The sequence below is a fragment of the Phyllobates terribilis genome, unplaced genomic scaffold, assembly GCF_046119375.1.
Source record: "Phyllobates terribilis strain yellow unplaced genomic scaffold, ASM4611937v1 Scaffold_7__3_contigs__length_470593459, whole genome shotgun sequence".
Taxonomy (NCBI): domain Eukaryota; kingdom Metazoa; phylum Chordata; class Amphibia; order Anura; family Dendrobatidae; genus Phyllobates; species Phyllobates terribilis.
In genome coordinates, this window is record NW_027362767.1 from 275,631,203 (window position 1) to 275,649,691 (window position 18,489).

An 18,489-nucleotide genomic window follows, 5' to 3' on the forward strand; every position below is an offset into this window, starting at 1 on the left:
CCATCCAGCACAGACCGCCATTACTTTTTTTCCAGCCAGGACTCGTCTCTGCATAAAATAACACACAGTTATCTAGAGCATCGCTTCCAGAGCACATTCCCCAACTTCTACACTACGCAGCACAGACGTGCACCCACAATTAATATATAATTAGTTATTATGCAACCCACCACTCCAAATATAAATTGTAATCCACCACTGTGCCCCCATTAACTATAAATAGCCACTTTCCCCACCTAATAAATATATAAATTAATTAGCACCTGTACTCTTTCCCCCAATTCATTACCAGTCACTGCATCCTCAACGCCCCCCACCCTGTACCTCCTCCTACCCCGATTCATTAGATTTACATGCCCCCTCCCTATACCCCAATTCATTGTCATGGCATGTCCCTTCTCCCACCTCCACCCTCTGTTCATTATCAAATGCTCTCCCCCACATTCAATACATCATTTACTCTCATCCACCCCCGATTCATCAACATTTGATCTCCCCCACCCTCAATTCATCAACATTTACTGTCCCCCATCCCCCAGTCTCAATACATCATCATTTAATCCTTAACCCTCAAAATTCATCATTATTTGCTCTCTCCCAGCCCCCCCAAGTCATCATTTACATTCCCCACCCTCAATTAATTTGCTCTCCCCACCTCCCACCTTCAATTCAATTTCTGTTCCCCGTTCCCCAACCTCACTTCATCATTTGCAGTCCCCTGTCCGCCTTCCTCTCTCACTCCATCATTTGCAGTCCCCTGTCCCCCTTCCTCTCACTCCATCATTTGCAGTCCTGTCCTCCTCTCACTCCATCATTTGCAGTCCCCTGTCCCCCTTCCCCTCTCACGCCATCATTTGCAGTCCTGTCCTCCTCTCACTCCATCATTTGCAGTCCACTGTCCCCCTCCCCCCCCATCATTTGCAGTCCCCTGTCCCCCTCTCACTCCATCATTTGCAGTCCCGTCCCCCTCCTCGTTTAACGCCATCATTTGCAGTCCTCTGTCCCCCTCTCACTCCATCATTGCAGTCCCCTGTTCTCCTCCCCCTCTCACTCCATCATTTACAGTCCCCTGTCCCCCTCTCACTCCATCATTTGCAGTCCCGTCCCCCTCCTCGTTTAACGCCATCATTTGCAGTCCTCTGTCCCCCTCTCACTCCATCATTGTAGTCCCCTGTCCCCCTCTCACTCCATCATTTGCAGTCCCCTGTTCCCCTCCCCCTCTCACTCCATCATTTACAGTCCCCTGTCCCCCTCTTACTCCATCATTTGCAGTCTGCTGTCCCCCTCCCTTTCTCACTCCATCATTTGAAGTCCCCTGTTCCCCTACCCCTCTCACGCCATCATTTGCAGTCCCCTGTCCCCCTCTCACTCCATCATTTGCATTTGTTTGCAGTCCGCTGTCCCCCTCCCCCTCTCACTTCATCATTTGTAGTTTCCTCCCCTCACCCATTCAATCCATTTTATAAAGAAAAAAAAAAGTTTTTCATATTTATCTCACTTGCCATCCCCTGCAGGTTCAGCTCCGCTTCTGCTGTATTAGCAACGGCCAGTGGCGCGCGTACATCACAGCATCACAGTGATGACGTCATTGTGTACGCGCCGTCACCTGACCAGAAGTCCGGAAAAGGCAGAGGGAGCTGGAGCTTCGCAGCCGTTCAGGTACTTTGACGGCTGTGGATCTCTAGGAAAGCTCCTATCGGTTAGGTGTGTGGTGCCAAAGGCGGCGCCCAGGCGCACAGCACCTTGTTACAGCCTGGGGCCTGGTGAGCAGAAGCACAAGAGGGGGGGCCCTGACTGGGCCAGAGCCGCTATGCTCACCGGGCCCCATACAGCAGTAAGGGCGGTAATGCCCTGATGGCGGCCCTGGTCTGAGCAATGACAGGCGGACCCCCCACCCCTGTAACCTATTCAGCAATTCTGGCAGCACTCATACGTCTATTTTGAAAAGACTACTTCTGGATATGACGCATTTGCACTCAACTTGTTCGGTCGTCCATGGCGAGGCCTGTTCTGAGCGGAACTTGTACTGTTAAACCACTGTATGGTCTTAGCCGCCAAGCTGCAGCTCAATTTCAGGGTTCAGGGTGTTGGCAATCATCTTGTAGCCTAGGCCATCTTTATGTACAGCAACAATTCTTTATTTCAGATCCTCAGAGAGTTCTTTGCCATGAAGTGCCGTGCAGAACTTTCAGTGACCAGTATGAGAGAGTGTAAGGCTGTGTGCCCACGATCAGGATCTGCTGTGGGTTTGACGCTGCGGACTTATGCAGCGTCAAACCCGCAGCTGCCAGATGTTACAGCATAGAGGATGGGATTTGTAGAAATCCCATGTCCACTATGCTTCTCTGTGCACCTGCGGATCACCTGTGGACACGGACATGCGGCTCGTCTTCCCAGACCGCAGCATGTCAATTTCTCCTCATGTCTGCATGTGGAAAAAATGTCCGTCTCTCATTTGCATAATGAGCGGAAGCCGGGGCAGCTCTTCCGCAGCGTCTGGGCCGCAGGCTGGTACTCATCGTGGGCACATTCCGTGAGAGCGATAACACCAAATATAACACACCTGCTCCCCATTCATACCTGAGACCTTGTAACACTAACGAGTCACATAACACCGGGAGGGAAAATGGCTAATTGGGCCATTTTCACTTAGGGTGTACTCACTTTTGTTGCAAGCGGTTTAGACATTAAGGCTGAGTTCACACGATGCGTATTTCATGCGTTTCCGCGGCGTTTTTGCAGTTGCGTAAACGCCGCGGAAACGCATGAAAAACGCATGGTAGAAGGGCAGCAATGTTCCCCAATGGAAATCCGCATGTGCTGTGCCCATGATGCGGATTTTTCCGCAGCGTTAACGCTGCGGTCAAAAATCCGCAGCATGTCAATTAATTTTGCGGAAACGCGGCGATTTCGCCGCCATTGACTTGCATTAGAACGCGCCAATTCCGCAAGACAGCATTTGTACTTGCGTAATTGGTGCGTTCTAATGTGCGGATGGTACCCGGGTGTGGAGGAGAGGAGAGTCTCATCCACAGCCAGGTACCATTAAAAAAGCTGTAAAAAAAAGAATAAAATAAAAAATAAATGTATTCTTACCTTCTGTCGGCCCGCGCAGCGCTCCCGCTTGGTTCCCGGCACTTGCAGTGAGTTGTAGGACCTGATCTGACGTCAGAGTCATGTGACGGGTCACGTGACGCTGACGTCGGCAGGTCTTTCAATTCAAAGTTGCCGGCGAGGGAGAACAGATTGAGCAGGACAGCGCGGGCCATCGGAGGTAAGTATATACACTCTCTCGGGTCACACTATATAAATCCATGCTGTTTGCATGGATTTATATAGTGTGACCTAGTTGTCAAGCACTTTCCAGGTGATGCTAAAATCGCCTGGAAAGCGCTTGTCAATCTGCATGCGGAAACGCATGTGAATCCACATGTATTCTGCAGGAAAAACGCATGCACAATCTGCATGCGTTTTTTCTGCCAGGGAGATGCAGAAATGATGCAGAAATTTTCTGCTTCATTTCTGCATCGTGTGCACATACCCTAATAGCAGTGGGTTGAGTTATTTAGAGGACACACCAAATTTACACTCAAGCTGTACACTGACTACTTTACATTGTATCAAAGTGTCATATCTTCAGTATTGTCTCATGAAAAGATATAATAAGATATTTACAAAAATGTGAGGGGTGTATTCACTCTTGTATACAGGAGACCGGGGGGGGGGGGGGATATAGTCTTAGTATATATGTATTATACACTGAAAGGTATACAGGAGACCGAGGGAGGGGATATAGTCTTAGTATATATGTATTATACACTGACTGGTATACAGGAGACCGGGGGAGGGGATATAGTCTTAGTATATATGTATTATACACTGACAGGTATACAGGAGACCGGGGGAGGGGATATAGGCTCTGTATATATATATTATACACTGACAGTTATACAGAAGACCGGGGGAGGGGATATAGTCTTGGTATATATGTATTATACACTGACAGATATACCGGAGACCGGGAGAGGGGATATAGTCTTAGTATATATGTATTATACACTGAAAGGTATACAGGAGACCGAGGGAGGGGATATAGTCTTAGTATATATGTATTATACACTGAAAGGTATACAGGAGACCGGGGGAGGGGATATAGTCGATGTATATATATATTATACACTGACTGGTATACAGGAGACCGGGGGAGGGGATATAGTCTTAATATATATGTATTATACACTGACAGGTATACAGGAGACCGGGGGAGGGGATATAGTCGATGTATATATATATTATACACTGACTGGTATACAGGAGACCGGGGGAGGGGACATAGACCCAGTATATATATATATTATACACTGACAGGTATACAGGAGACCGGGGGAGGGGATATAGTCCCTGTATATATATATTATACACTGACTGGTATACAGGAGACCGGGGGAGGGAATATAGTCCCTATATATATATATTATACACTGACTGGTATACAGGAGACCGGGGGAGGGAATATAGTCCCTAAATATATATATATATATATATATATATATATATATATATATATTATACACTGACAGTTATACAGAAGACCGGGGGAGGGAATATAGGCCCAGTATATATGTATTATACACTGACAGGTATGCAGGAGACCGTGGGAGGGGATATAGTCCCTGTATATATGTATTATACACTGACAGGTATACAGGAGACCGGGGGAGTGAATATAGTCCCAGTATATATGTATTATACACTGACAGGTATACAGGAGACCGGGGGAGGGGATATAGGCCCAGTATATATGTATTATACACTGACAGGTATACAGGAGACCGGGGGAGGGGATATAGGCCCAGTATATATGTATTATGCACTGACAGGTATACAGGAGACCGGGGGAGGGGATATAGGCCCAGTATATATGTATTATACACTGACTGGTATGCAGGTGACCGGGGGAGGGGATATAGGCCCAGTATATATGTATTATACACTGACTGGTATACAGGAGACCGGGGGAGGGGATATAGTCTTAGTATATATGTATTATACACTGACAGGTATACAGGAGACCGGGGGAGGGGATATAGGCTCTGTATATATATATTATACACTGACAGTTATACAGAAGACCGGGGGAGGGGATATAGTCTTGGTATATATGTATTATACACTGACAGATATACCGGAGACCGGGAGAGGGGATATAGTCTTAGTATATATGTATTATACACTGAAAGGTATACAGGAGACCGAGGGAGGGGATATAGTCTTAGTATATATGTATTATACACTGAAAGGTATACAGGAGACCGGGGGAGGGGATATAGTCTTAATATATATGTATTATACACTGACAGGTATACAGGAGACCGGGGGAGGGGATATAGTCGATGTATATATATATTATACACTGACTGGTATACAGGAGACCGGGGGAGGGGACATAGACCCAGTATATATATATATTATACACTGACAGGTATACAGGAGACCGGGGGAGGGGATATAGTCCCTGTATATATATATTATACACTGACTGGTATACAGGAGACCGGGGGAGGGAATATAGTCCCTATATATATATATTATACACTGACTGGTATACAGGAGACCGGGGGAGGGAATATAGTCCCTATATATATATATATATATATATATATATATATATATATATATATATATATATATATATATATATTATACACTGACCGTTATACAGAAGACCGGGGGAGGGAATATAGGCCCAGTATATATGTATTATACACTGACAGGTATGCAGGAGACCGTGGGAGGGGATATAGTCCCTGTATATATGTATTATACACTGACAGGTATACAGGAGACCGGGGGAGTGAATATAGTCCCAGTATATATGTATTATACACTGACAGGTATACAGGAGACCGGGGGAGGGGATATAGGCCCAGTATATATGTATTATACACTGACAGGTATACAGGAGACCGGGGGAGGGGATATAGGCCCAGTATATATGTATTATGCACTGACAGGTATACAGGAGACCGGGGGAGGGGATATAGGCCCAGTATATATGTATTATACACTGACTGGTATGCAGGTGACCGGGGGAGGGGATATAGGCCCAGTATATATGTATTATACACTGACTGGTATACAGGAGACCGGGGGAGGGGATATAGGCCCAGTATATATGTATTATACACTGACAGGTATACAAGAGACCGGGGGAGGGGATATAGGCCCAGTATATATGTATTATACACTGACAGGTATACAGGAGACCGGGGGAGGGGACATAGTCCCTGTATATATGTATTATACACTGACAGGTATACAGGAGACCGGGGGAGGGGATATAGGCCCAGTATATATGTATTATACACTGACTGGTATGCAGGAGACCGAGGGAGGGGATATAGGCCCAGTATATATGTATTATACACTGACAGGTGTGCAGGAGACCGAGGGAGGGGACATAGTCCCTGTATATATGTATTATACACTGACAGGTATACAGGAGACCGGGGGAGGGGACATAGTCCCTGTATATATGTATTATACACTGACAGGTATACAGGAGACCAGGGGAGGGAATATAGTCCCTGTATATATGTATTATACACTGACAGGTATACAGGAGACCGGGGGAGGGAATATAGTCCCTGTATATATGTATTATACACTGACAGGTATACAGGAGACCGGGGGAGGGAATATAGTCCCTGTATATATGTATTATACACTGACAGGTATACAGGAGACCGGGGGAGGGAATATAGTCCCTGTATATATGTATTATACACTGACAGGTATACAGGAGACCGGGGGAGGGGATATAGGCCCAGTATATATGTATTATACACCGACAGGTGTGCAGGAGACCGAGGGAGGGGATATAGGCCCAGTATATATGTATTATACACTGACAGGTATACAGGAGACCGGGGGAGGGGATATAGTCCCTGTATATATGTATTATACACTGACAGGTATACAGGAGACCGGGGGAGGGGATATAGGCCCAGTATATATGTATTATACACTGACAGGTGTGCAGGAGACCGAGGGAGGGGATATAGGCCCAGTATATATGTATTATACACTGACTGGTATGCAGGAGACCGAGGGAGGGGATATAGGCCCAGTATATATGTATTATACACTGACAGGTGTGCAGGAGACCGAGGGAGGGGACATAGTCCCTGTATATATGTATTATACACTGACAGGTATACAGGAGACCGGGGGAGGGGACATAGTCCCTGTATATATGTATTATACACTGACAGGTATACAGAAGACCGGGGGATGGGACATAGTCCCTGTATATATGTATTATGCACTGACAGGTATACAGGAGACCGGGGGAGGGGACATAGTCCCTGTATATATGTATTATACACTGACTGGTATACAGGAGACCGGGGTAGGGGATATAGTCCCTGTATATATGTATTATACACTGACTGGTATACAGGAGACCGGGGGAGGGAATATAGTCCCTGTATATATGTATTATACACTGACAGGTATACAGGAGACCGGGGGAGGGGATATAGTCCCTGTATATATGTATTATACACTGACAGGTATACAGGAGACCGGGGGAGGGGACATAGTCCCTGTATATATGTATTATACACTGACTGGTATACAGGAGACCGGGGTAGGGGATATAGTCCCTGTATATATGTATTATACACTGACTGGTATACAGGAGACCGGGGGAGGGAATATAGTCCCTGTATATATGTATTATACACTGACAGGTATACAGGAGACCGGGGGAGGGGATATAGTCCCTGTATATATGTATTATACACTGACAGGTATACAGGAGACCGGGGGAGGGGATATAGTCCCTGTATATATGTATTATACACTGACAGGTATACAGGAGACCGGGGGAGGGGATATAGTCCCTGTATATATGTATTATACACTGACAGGTATACAGGAGACCGGGGGAGGGGATATAGTCCCTGTATATATGTATTATACACTGACAGGTATACAGGAGACCGGGGGAGGGGACATAGTCCCTGTATATATTACACAGTGGCAGGTATACAGGAGGGGGTGTATACATATGCACTTCAGCAGGACATGGGCGGATTGCGGGTGGGTAGATTTTGGACGGATTCCCGTGGCCGCTCTTTCTCCTATTGACTATCAGCAGTAGAGGGCGCTAGAGACTCACAGCTTTATTGTGGGGGGGGGCTATCCTGACAGCAGCCCCTCATTATAACGCTCCAGCACTGATAGAGTACAATAGATAGATACAACCAGCAGTGGTGCTGACAATGGGGAGGGTGGAGCCTCTGGTCGGTGATGGACCCGGAGCTGTGCTCTCCCCCCCGGTACACGGGAATGCGACATTCCGGCGTGTGCGCTGATGCTGCGGGGACCCGGAGACATTGTCAGCCCTGCCCCGAGGAGGAGGAGGCGGCTGCACGTCCCGCCCCGGCCGCTGATCCATCGCTCAGGTGCTGCGAGACATGTCCGCCAGCCCCGGGGAACCCAGCGGATGATGGACTGTGCAGAAGCTGCAGCCACCAAGCTGCACTGCCTCAGCCAGCGGTAACAGCGGGGACACCGGCCACCTGCACTGCCGGGGGGAAGGGTGGAAACCGGTCACCTGCACTGCCGGGGAGGGCTGTCACAGGAGACACATGAGAAGATACTGTGCCGTGTATGAAGAGAAGGAGGAGGTGGTGGTACTGTGCTGTGTATATTGGGGAGGAGGAGGTGGTACTGTGCTGTGTATATTGGGGAGGAGGAGGCGGTACTGTGCTGTGTATATGGGGAGGAGGAGGCGGTACTGTGCTGTGTATATTGGGGAGGAGGAGGCGGTACTGTGCTGTGTATATAGGGGAGGAGGAGGTGGTACTGTGCTGTGTATATGGGGAGGAGGAGGTGGTACTGTGCTGTGTATATTGGGGAGGAGGTGGTGGTACTGTGCTGTGTATATGGGGGAGGAGGAGGTGGTACTGTGCTGTGTATATGGGGAGGAGGAGGTGGTACTGTGCTGTGTATATTGGGGAGGAGGAGGCGGTACTGTGCTGTGTATATTGGGGAGGAGGAGGCGGTACTGTGCTGTGTATATTGGGGAGGAGGAGGCGGTACTGTGCTGTGTATATTGGGGAGGAGGAGGCGGTACTGTGCTGTGTATATGGGGGAGGAGGAGGGGGTACTGTGCTGTGTATATGGGGGAGGAGGAGGGGGTAGTGTGCTGTGTATATTGGGGAGGAGGAGGTGGTACTGTGCTGTGTATATGGGGGAGGAGGAGGGGGTACTGTGCTGTGTATATGGGGGAGGAGGAGGGGGTAGTGTGCTGTGTATATTGGGGAGGAGGAGGGGGTACTGTGCTGTGTATATTGGGGAGGAGGAGGCGGTACTGTGCTGTGTATATGGGGGGAGGAGGAGGTGGTACTGTGCTGTGTATATGGAGGAGGAGATGGTGGTACTGTACTGTGTATATGAGGGAGGAGATGGTGGTACTGTACTGTGTATATGGAGGAGGAGATGGTGGTACTGTACTGTGTATATGGGGGAGGAGGAGATGGTGGTACTGTATATATGGGGGAGGAGGAGATGGTGGTACTGTACTGTGTATATAGAGGAGGAGATGGTGGTACTGTACTGTGTATATGGAGGAGGAAATGGTGGTACTGTACTGTGTATATGGGGGAGGAGGAGATGATGGTACTTTACTGTGTATATGAGGGAGGAGACATGGTACTGTACTGTGTATATGGAGGAGGAGATGGTGGTACTGTACTGTGTATATGGGGGAGGAGGAGATGGTGGTACTGTGTATATGGAGGAGGAGATGGCGGTACTGTACTGTGTATATGGAAGAGGAGATGGTGGTACTGTACTGTGTATATGGAGGAGGAGATGGTGGTACTGTGCTGTGTATATGGGGGAGGAGGAGGTGGTACTGTACTGTGTATATCGAGGAGGAGATGGTGGTACTGTACTGTGTATATGGGGGAGGAGGAGGTGGTACTGTACTGTGTATATGGAGGAGGAGATGGTGGTACTGTACTGTGTATATGGAGGAGGAGATGGTGGTACTGTACTGTGTATATGGAGGAGGAGATGGTGGTACTGTACTGTGTATATGGAGGAGGAGATGGTGGTACTGTACTGTGTATATGGAGGAGGAGATGGTGGTACTGTACTGTGTATATGGGGGAGGAGGAGGTGGTGCTGTACTGTATATATGGAGAAGGAAATGGTACTGTGCTGTGTATATGGGGAGGAGGAGGTGGTACTGTACTGTGTATATGGAGGAAGAGATGGTGGTACTGTACTGTGTATATGGAAGAGGAGATGGTACTTTGTATATGGAGGAGGAGATGGTGGTACTGTACTGTGTATATGGAGAAGGAGATGATGGTACTGTACTGTGTATATGGAGAAGGAGATGATGGTACTGTACTGTGTATATGGAGGAGGAGATGGTGGTACTGTACTGTGTATATGGGAGAGGAGATGATGGTACTGTACTGTGTATTTGTATATGGAGGAGGAGGAGATGATGGTACTGTACTGTGTATATGGAGGAGGATAAGATTGTGGTACTGTACTGTGTATATGGAGGAGATGGTGGTACAGTACTGTGTGTATGGAGAAGGAGGAGATGATGGTACTGTACTGTGTATTTGTATATGGAGGAGCAGGAGATGATGGTTCTGTACTGTGTATATAGAGGAGATGGTGGTACTATCCTGTGTATATGGAGGAGAAGATGGTGGTACTGTGTATATATGGAGGAGGAGATGATGGTGCTGTAATTACTGTGTATATGGAGGAGGAGAAGATTGTGGTACTGTGCTGTGTATATGGAGGAGGAGAAGATTGTGGTACTGTACTGTATATATGGAGGAGGAGATGGTGGTACAGTACTGTGTCTATGGAGGAGGAGGAGGAGATGATGGTACTGTACTGTGTATTTGTATATGGAGGAGGAGGAGATGATGGTACTGTACTGTGTATATGGAGAAGATGGTGGTACTGTACTTTGTATATGGAGGAGGAGAAGATGGTGGTACTGTCCTGTGTATATGGAGGAGAAGATGGTGGTACTGTACTGTGTATATGGAGGAGGAGATGATGGTACTGTGTATATGGTGGAGGAGATGATGGTACTGTACTGTGTATATGGAGGAGGAGAAGATGGTGGTACTGTACTGTGTATATGGAGAAGGAGGTGATTGTACAGTACTGTGTATATGGAGGAGGAGATGATGGTACTGATACACAGTACAGATGATGGTGGTACTGTGTATATGGGGGAGGAGGAGATGGTGGTACTGTACTATGTATATGCAGGAGAAGATGGTAGTACTGTACTGTGTATGAGGAGGAGGAGATGGTGGTACTGTACTGTGTATTTGTATATGGAGGAGGAGGAGATGGTGGTACTGTACTGTGTATTTGTATATGGAGGAGGAGGAGATGGTGGTACTGTACTGTGTATATAGAGGAGGAGATGGTGGTACTGTACTGTGTATGAGGAGGAGGAGATGGTGGTACTGTACTGTGTATAAAAGGAGGAGGTGGTACTGTACTGTGTATATGGAGGAGGTGGTGGTAATGTACTGTTTATAGGAAGCAGGAGGTGATGGTGGTACTGTGCTGTACATATAGAGAAGGAGGTCATGGTGGCACTGTACTGTATATAATGAGGTAGTGGTACTGTACAGTACATAAGGAGGTAGTGGTGGTATTGCTTGTAAGGAGGTGATGTACTGTACTGTGTATGAGGAGGAGGTGGTGGTACTGTGTATAAAAGGAGGTGGTGGTACTGTACTGTGTATAAGGAGGGGGTGGGGTTGGCACTGTACTGTGTATGAGGAGGTGATATGGTACTGTACTGTGTATGAGGTGGTGGTGGTACTGTGCTGGGTATGAGGAGGTGATGTGGTACTGTGCTGTGTATGATGAGCTCGGAGGTGGTACTGAACTGTAAATGAGGATGAAGTGGTACTTTGCTGTGGAGGAGGTGGTACTGTACAGTGTGTGAGGAAGAGGCGGTGTTACTACTGTGTTGTGTAGGAAAAGGAGTTTGTGGTGCTGTGCTGTGTATGAGGAGGAGGTGTTACTGTGTTGTTTATGAGGGGAGCGTGATGGTAGTACTGTACTGTCACTGTATATAAGGGGGTGGTGGTACTGTTTGCAAGGAGGAGGAGGTGATGGTACTGTGCTGTGTATGAGGAGGAGATGGTGGTACAGTACTGTGTGTATGGAGGAGGAGATGGTGGTACTGTACTGTGTTTATGAAGGAGGAGGAGATGGTGGTACAGTACTGTGTATATGGAGGAGATGGTGGTACTGTATTGTGTATGAGAAGGAGGAGATGGTGGTACTGTACTGTGCATAAAAGGAGGTGGTGGTACTGTGCTGTGTATATGGAGGAGGTGGTGGTACTGTACTGTTTATAAGGAGCAGGAGGTGATGGTGGTACTGTGATGTATATATGGAGCAGGAGGTGATGGTGGTACTGTGCTGTACATATGAAGAAGGAAGTCGTGGTATTGCGTGTAAGGAGACGATGTACTGTACTGTGTATGAGGAGGAGGTGGTGGTACTGTGTATAAAAGGAGGTGGTGGTACTGTGTATAAGGAGGAGGTGGGGTTGGCACTGTACTGTGTATGAGGAGGTAATGTGGTACTGTACTGTGTATGAGGTGGTGGTGGTACTGTGCTATGTATGAGGTGGTGGTACTGTGCTGGGTATGAGGAGGTGATGTGGAACTGTGCTGTGTATGAGCAGGAGATGGTACTGTGCTGTAAATTATGAGCTCGGAGGTGGTACTGTACTGTAAATGAGGATGAGGTGGTACTTTGCTGTGGAGGAGGTAGTACTGTGTTGTGTAGGAAAAGGAGTTTGTGGTGCTTTGCTGTGTGTGAGGAGGAGTTAGTACTGTGTTGTTTATGAGGGGAGCGTGATGGTAGTACTGTACTGTCACTATATAAGGGGGTGGTGGTACTGTTTGCAAGGAGGAGGAGGTAATAGTACTGTGCTGTGTATGAGGAGGAGGTAGTGGTACTGTGCTGTGTATGAGGAGGTGGTAGTGGTACTGTGCTGTGTATTAGGAGGAGTTTGTGGTACTGTGCTGTGTATAATGAGGAGATGATGGTACTGTGCTGTGTATGAGGAGGTGCTACTGTGTTGTGTACGATGGTGGAGGGTATACTGTGCAGTGTATGAGGAATTGGTGTTACTGGGCTGTGTATGTGGAGGAGGTAGTGGTGCTGTGCTGTATATGAGGAAGAGGTAGTGGTGCTGTGCTGTATATGAGGATGAGGTAGTGGTACTGTGCTGTGTATGGTGATGAGGTGTTGGTACTGTGCCGTGTATGGAGAGGATGTTACCGTGCTATGTTAGCAGGTGTTACTGTGCAGAGAATGCGTAGTAGGTTGTGGTGCTGTGGTGGTACTGTGCTGAGAAGGTGGTAATTACTGTTTGGGGGGAGGAGGTGGTGGAACTGTGTTGTGTATGAAGAGGAGCTGGTGGTATTGTCCTGTGTATGAGGAGTTGTACTGTGCTGTGTACGAGAAAGAGGTGGTACTGTGCAGTATATGAGGATCAGGTGGTGGTACTGGGCTGTGTATGAGGAGGAGGTGGTACTGCACTGTGTATGTGAAGGAGGTAGTGGTACAGGGCTGTGTATGAGGAGGAGGTTATGGTGCTGTGGAGGTGATGGTGGTACTTTGCTGTGGAGGAGGAGAAGGGTGTACTGTGCAGTGTATGATGAAGAGGTGGTGGTACTGTGTTGGGTATTAGGAGGTGTTTGTAGTGCTGTGTATGAAAAGGAGGTGGTGGTACTGTACTGTGTATTAGGAGGAGGTGGTGGTACTGTGCTGTTTATGAGGAGAAGGTGGTACTGTGCATTGTATGAAGCGGAGGTGGTAGTACTGTGCGGTTTGTGAGGAGAAAGTGGTTGTAATGTATTGTTTATGAGGAGGAGATGGTGAAATGTTGCTGTGTATGAGGAGGAGGTTGTACTTTGCTGTGTATGAGGAGGAGGTGGTGGTGGTACTGTGCTATGTATGAGGAGGCTGTGGTGATGGTACTGTGCTGTGTGTGAGGATGAGGTGTGGTACTGTGCTGTGTGTGAGGTGGTGATGGTACTGTGCTGTGTGTGAGGATGAGGTGTGGTACTGTGCTGTGTATGAGGAGGAGGTGGTGATGGTACTGTGCTGTGTGTGAGGATGAGGTGGTGGTACTGTGCTGTGTGTGAGGATGAGGTGTGGTACTGTGCTGTGTGTGAGGATGAGGTGTGGTACTGTGCTGTGTGTGAGGATGAGGTGTGGTACTGTGCTGTGTATGAGAAGGTGGGGGTACTGTGCTGTGTATGAGGAGGAGGTGGTGGTACTGTGCTGTGTATGAGGAGGAGGAGGTGGTGGTACTGTGCTGTGTATGAGGAGGAGGTGGTGATGGTACTGTGCTGTGTGTGAGGAGGAGGTGTGGTACTGTGCTGTGTGTGAGGATGAGGTGTGGTACTGTGCTGTGTGTGAGGATGAGGTGTGGTACTGTGCTGTGTATGAGGAGGAGGTGGGGGTACTGTACTGTGTATTAGGAGGAGGTGGTGGTACTGTGCTGTTTATGAGGAGAAGGTGGTACTGTGCATTGTATGAAGCGGAGGTGGTAGTACTGTGCGGTTTTTGAGGAGAAAGTGGTTGTAATGTATTGTTTATGAGGAGGAGATGGTGAAATGTTGCTGTGTATGAGGAGGAGGTTGTACTTTGCTGTGTATGAGGAGGAGGTGGTGGTGGTACTGTGCTATGTATGAGGAGGCTGTGGTGATAGTACTGTGCTGTGTGTGAGGATGAGGTGTGGTACTGTGCTGTGTGTGAGGTGGTGATGGTACTGTGCTGTGTATGATGAGGAGATGGTAGTACTGTGCTGTGTATGAGGAGGAGGTGGTGGTACTGTGCTGTGTATGAGGAGGAGGTGGTGATACTGTGCTGTGTATGAGGAGGAGATGGTGGTACTGTGCTGTGTATGAGGAGGAGGTGGTGGTACTGTGCTGTGTATGAGGAGGAGGTGGTGATACTGTGATGTGTATGAGGAGGAGGTGATAGTACTGTGATGTGTATGACGAGGAGGTGGAGGTGGTACTGCACTGTGTGAGGATGAGGTGGTGGTACTGTGCTGTATGTGAGGAGGATGAGGTGGTGGTACTGTGCTGTATATGAGTGGGTGGTGGTCGTACTGTGCTGTGTATGAGGAGATAGAGGTGGTACTGTGCTGTGTATGAAGAGGAGGAGGTGGTGGTACTATGCTGTGTATGAGTAGGAGGTGGTGGTACAGTGCTTTATAGGAGTAGGTGGTGGTGGTACTGTACTGTGTATGAGGAGGTGGTGGTGGTACTGTGCTGTGTATCAGGAGGAGGTGGTTGTACTGTGCTGTGTGAGGAGGTGGTGGTACTGTGCTGTGTATGAGGAGGAGGTGGTGGTGGTACTGCGCTGTGTGTGAGGATGAGGTGGTGGTACTGTGCTGTGTGTGAGGATGAGGTTTGGTACTGTACTGTGTATGAGGAGGAGGTGGTGGTGGTACTGCGCTGTGTGTGAGGATGAGGTGGTGGTACTGTACTGTGTATGAGGAGGAGGTGGTGGTGGTACTGCGCTGTGTGTGAGGATGAGGTGTGGTACTGTGCTGTGTATGAGGAGGAGGTGGTGATAGTACTGTGCTGTGTATGAGGAGGAGGTGGTGATGGTACTGTGCTGTGTGTGAGGATGAGGTGGTGGTACTGTGCTGTGTGTGAGGATGAGGTGTGGTACTGTGCTGTGTGTGAGGATGAGGTGTGGTACTGTGCTGTGTATGAGGAGAAGGTGGGGGTACTGTGCTGTGTATGAGGAGGAGGTGGTGGTACTGTGCTGTGTATGAGGAGGAGGTGGTGATGGTACTGTGCTGTGTGTGAGGATGAGGTGTGGTACTGTGCTGTGTGTGAGGATGAGGTGTGGTACTGTGCTGTGTGTGAGGATGAGGTGGGGGTACTGTGCTGTGTATGAGGAGGAGGTGGTGGTACTGTGCTGTGTGTGAGGATGAGGTGTGGTACTGTGCTGTGTGTGAGGATGAGGTGTGGTACTGTGCTGTGTATGAGGAGGAGGTGGTGGTACTGTGCTGTGTATGAGGAGGAGGTGGTGGTGGTACTGTGCTGTGTATGAGGAGGAGGTGGTGACTTACATAATGGCCGCAGTGATTGACATGATCTACGGCAGATTCTGTACCCGGAGTGGCGCTTTTCTGCCATCATATTCTGCCCTCAACACTATATGATCTATTTTCTACTCCCCCTAACAAAATTCCCTGTCCTGTGCCCGCCGGATAATGTTTCATGCTGAACAGGACCACCTGTGTATGGTGCAGGTGCAGTTTCCTTTATTGCAGCGTGTTTTCCATTGGTGGTGGTGGTGGATCGGTCTTGTGCAGGCACCACCCCTCCCCCTCCTCATTTGAGACCCCTCCTTGCTGGGGACCATTGCTGTGCAGCCTGCTTGCAGTAGACTCGCTCTGGACCGCTCGCTATGGTTACTAATGAAGCGTTTCTCTTCCAGCTCCGTCTCTGAAGACCTGGGCTGCCGGCGCGGAGAATTCAGCAGGAAGCACTATGGCTCCGTGGAGCTGGTGAGTCCCAGCTGTCATAGAAAGTATACAGCAGGTCAAATAAGTATTGAACACGTCACCAATTATTAAATATATTTCTAAAGGTGCTATTGACATGAAATTCTCACCAGATGTCGGTAACAACCCATCCAATCCACACAGGCAAAGAAATCACACCATAGATGTCCATACATTAAGTTTTGTGTAATATTGAGAAATGACACAGGGAAAAAGTATTGAACACGCTTACTGAAATGTATTTAATAACCTTAAGAAAGAAAAATGAGCTGCACTCACCAGTCCTTAAAAGCAGTATCTTTATTCCATAAGAATAAAAAGTCCGGCGAGCAGGGAGAGCGGGGAAGAAAAACGCAGACAACAGCTGTTTCGCGTGAAGACGCTTCTACGGGTCTGTGTTACACACAAAACATGACATCACATCCTTTATATGCAAATTAACCAAGAACACATGATCACAAAAATAAAAAAACACAAATCAGAACAGAATCATCAAAAAAGAAAAATCCAGACGATCATTTAAGCCCAATGGACCATTAGCATTCAGGTGAATGATCCATTTAGTTTTGATTTGAAGCAGCAGCTTATTCAGATTGCCGCCTCTACTGGGAAAATGAAGCTGTTCTAAGCCAGCAAATCTCAGTGATTTAGGGTTAGCATTATGAAATTCAGTAACATGCTTAATAAATCTTTTAGAGCCCTTTTGGGTTTCTAGGGAATGTACATGCTCCCTGATCCTAATAAATAAAGAACGTATAGTCTTCCCTATGTAAAAAAAAATTACTTAAACAATGTTCTTGGACCTACAGGTAATGAAATCCTTAACAAAATGTGTAATCGGGCCAATATGCAAGGGATTAGTCATGAGGTGCAGATTACAAAAAGAACAAGAACCGCATCTAAAATTCCCACAGGGAATGTTTTTCTGCAACCAATTTTTAGATTCCACTGGGAGTCTGTGTTTACTGACTAAGACAGCTTCAAGACGCCTCCTGTATGGAGAAACTAGTCGCAGGAATTGCTCAGGTGTGATTTTGGCCCATTCTTCCACACATTCTTCAAATCCTGAAGGTCCCGTGGGCTTCTATGAACTCTGAACTTTAGTTCTTTCCATAGATTGAAAGTTTCCTTGGCTGTGTGTTTGGGATCATTGTCTTGCTGAAATATCCACTCTCTCTTCATCTTCATCATCCTGGTAGATAGCAGCAGATTTTTATCAAGACATTTGTCCATTCATCCTTCCTTCAATTATATGAAGTTTGCCATTGCCGTATATTGAAAAACAGCCCCACACCATGATATTCCCATCTCTAAACTTCACTGTTGGTATGGTGTTTTTGAGATTATATGCAGTGCCTTTTGGCCTTCAAAAATGGTGTGTATTATGGCATTCAAAGAGTTCAATTTTGGTCTCATCTGACCAGAGTATATTCTCCCAGTATTTCACAGGCTTGTCTAAATGTTGTTGATCAAACTTTTAAATGCGTTTGACATGCTTTTTGTTCAGCAATGGACTCTTGCATGATGAGCATGCATACAGGCCATGGAGGTTGAGTGTATTACTACTCCGGATTATGGCCCCAACAGTGCTCACAGGAACCTTCAGTAGTTTAGAAATTCTTCTCTAACCAATGCCATCAGTATGTTTTGGATCAGTAAGGTTGTGGAGGTCTTGAGACAGCTCACTTGTTTTACCCATCATGAGATGTTTCTTGTGTGACACCTTGGTAATGAGACTCCTTTTTATAGGCCATCAGTTGAACCACCTTTAGAAATAGATTTACTTCGAAAATTGGTGATGTGTTTAATAGGTATTTCACCCGCTGTATGTTTGTATATAACAGGCTTTTTTCATAGGGTAG

The 18,489-nt window shown here is 47.4% G+C and overlaps 1 protein-coding gene across 6 annotated transcripts in view; it reads left to right on the top strand.

Moving 5' to 3' along the window:
• Nucleotides 1–18,489, top strand: part of GARNL3 (GTPase activating Rap/RanGAP domain like 3) — a 148,145-nt gene that overhangs the window by 98,489 nt on the left and 31,167 nt on the right. For 4 of the 6 annotated variants that reach the window (XM_073640844.1, XM_073640845.1, XM_073640847.1 and 1 more), the window contains one exon: nt 16,561–16,630. In XM_073640844.1, coding sequence (XP_073496945.1) covers nt 16,561–16,630 — 70 coding nt within the window. Of the gene's footprint in view, nt 1–8,224; nt 8,566–8,649; nt 8,697–16,560; nt 16,631–18,489 lie in introns of those variants that run through there. The other 2 variants (XM_073640846.1, XM_073640849.1) reach the window with 2 other exon arrangements.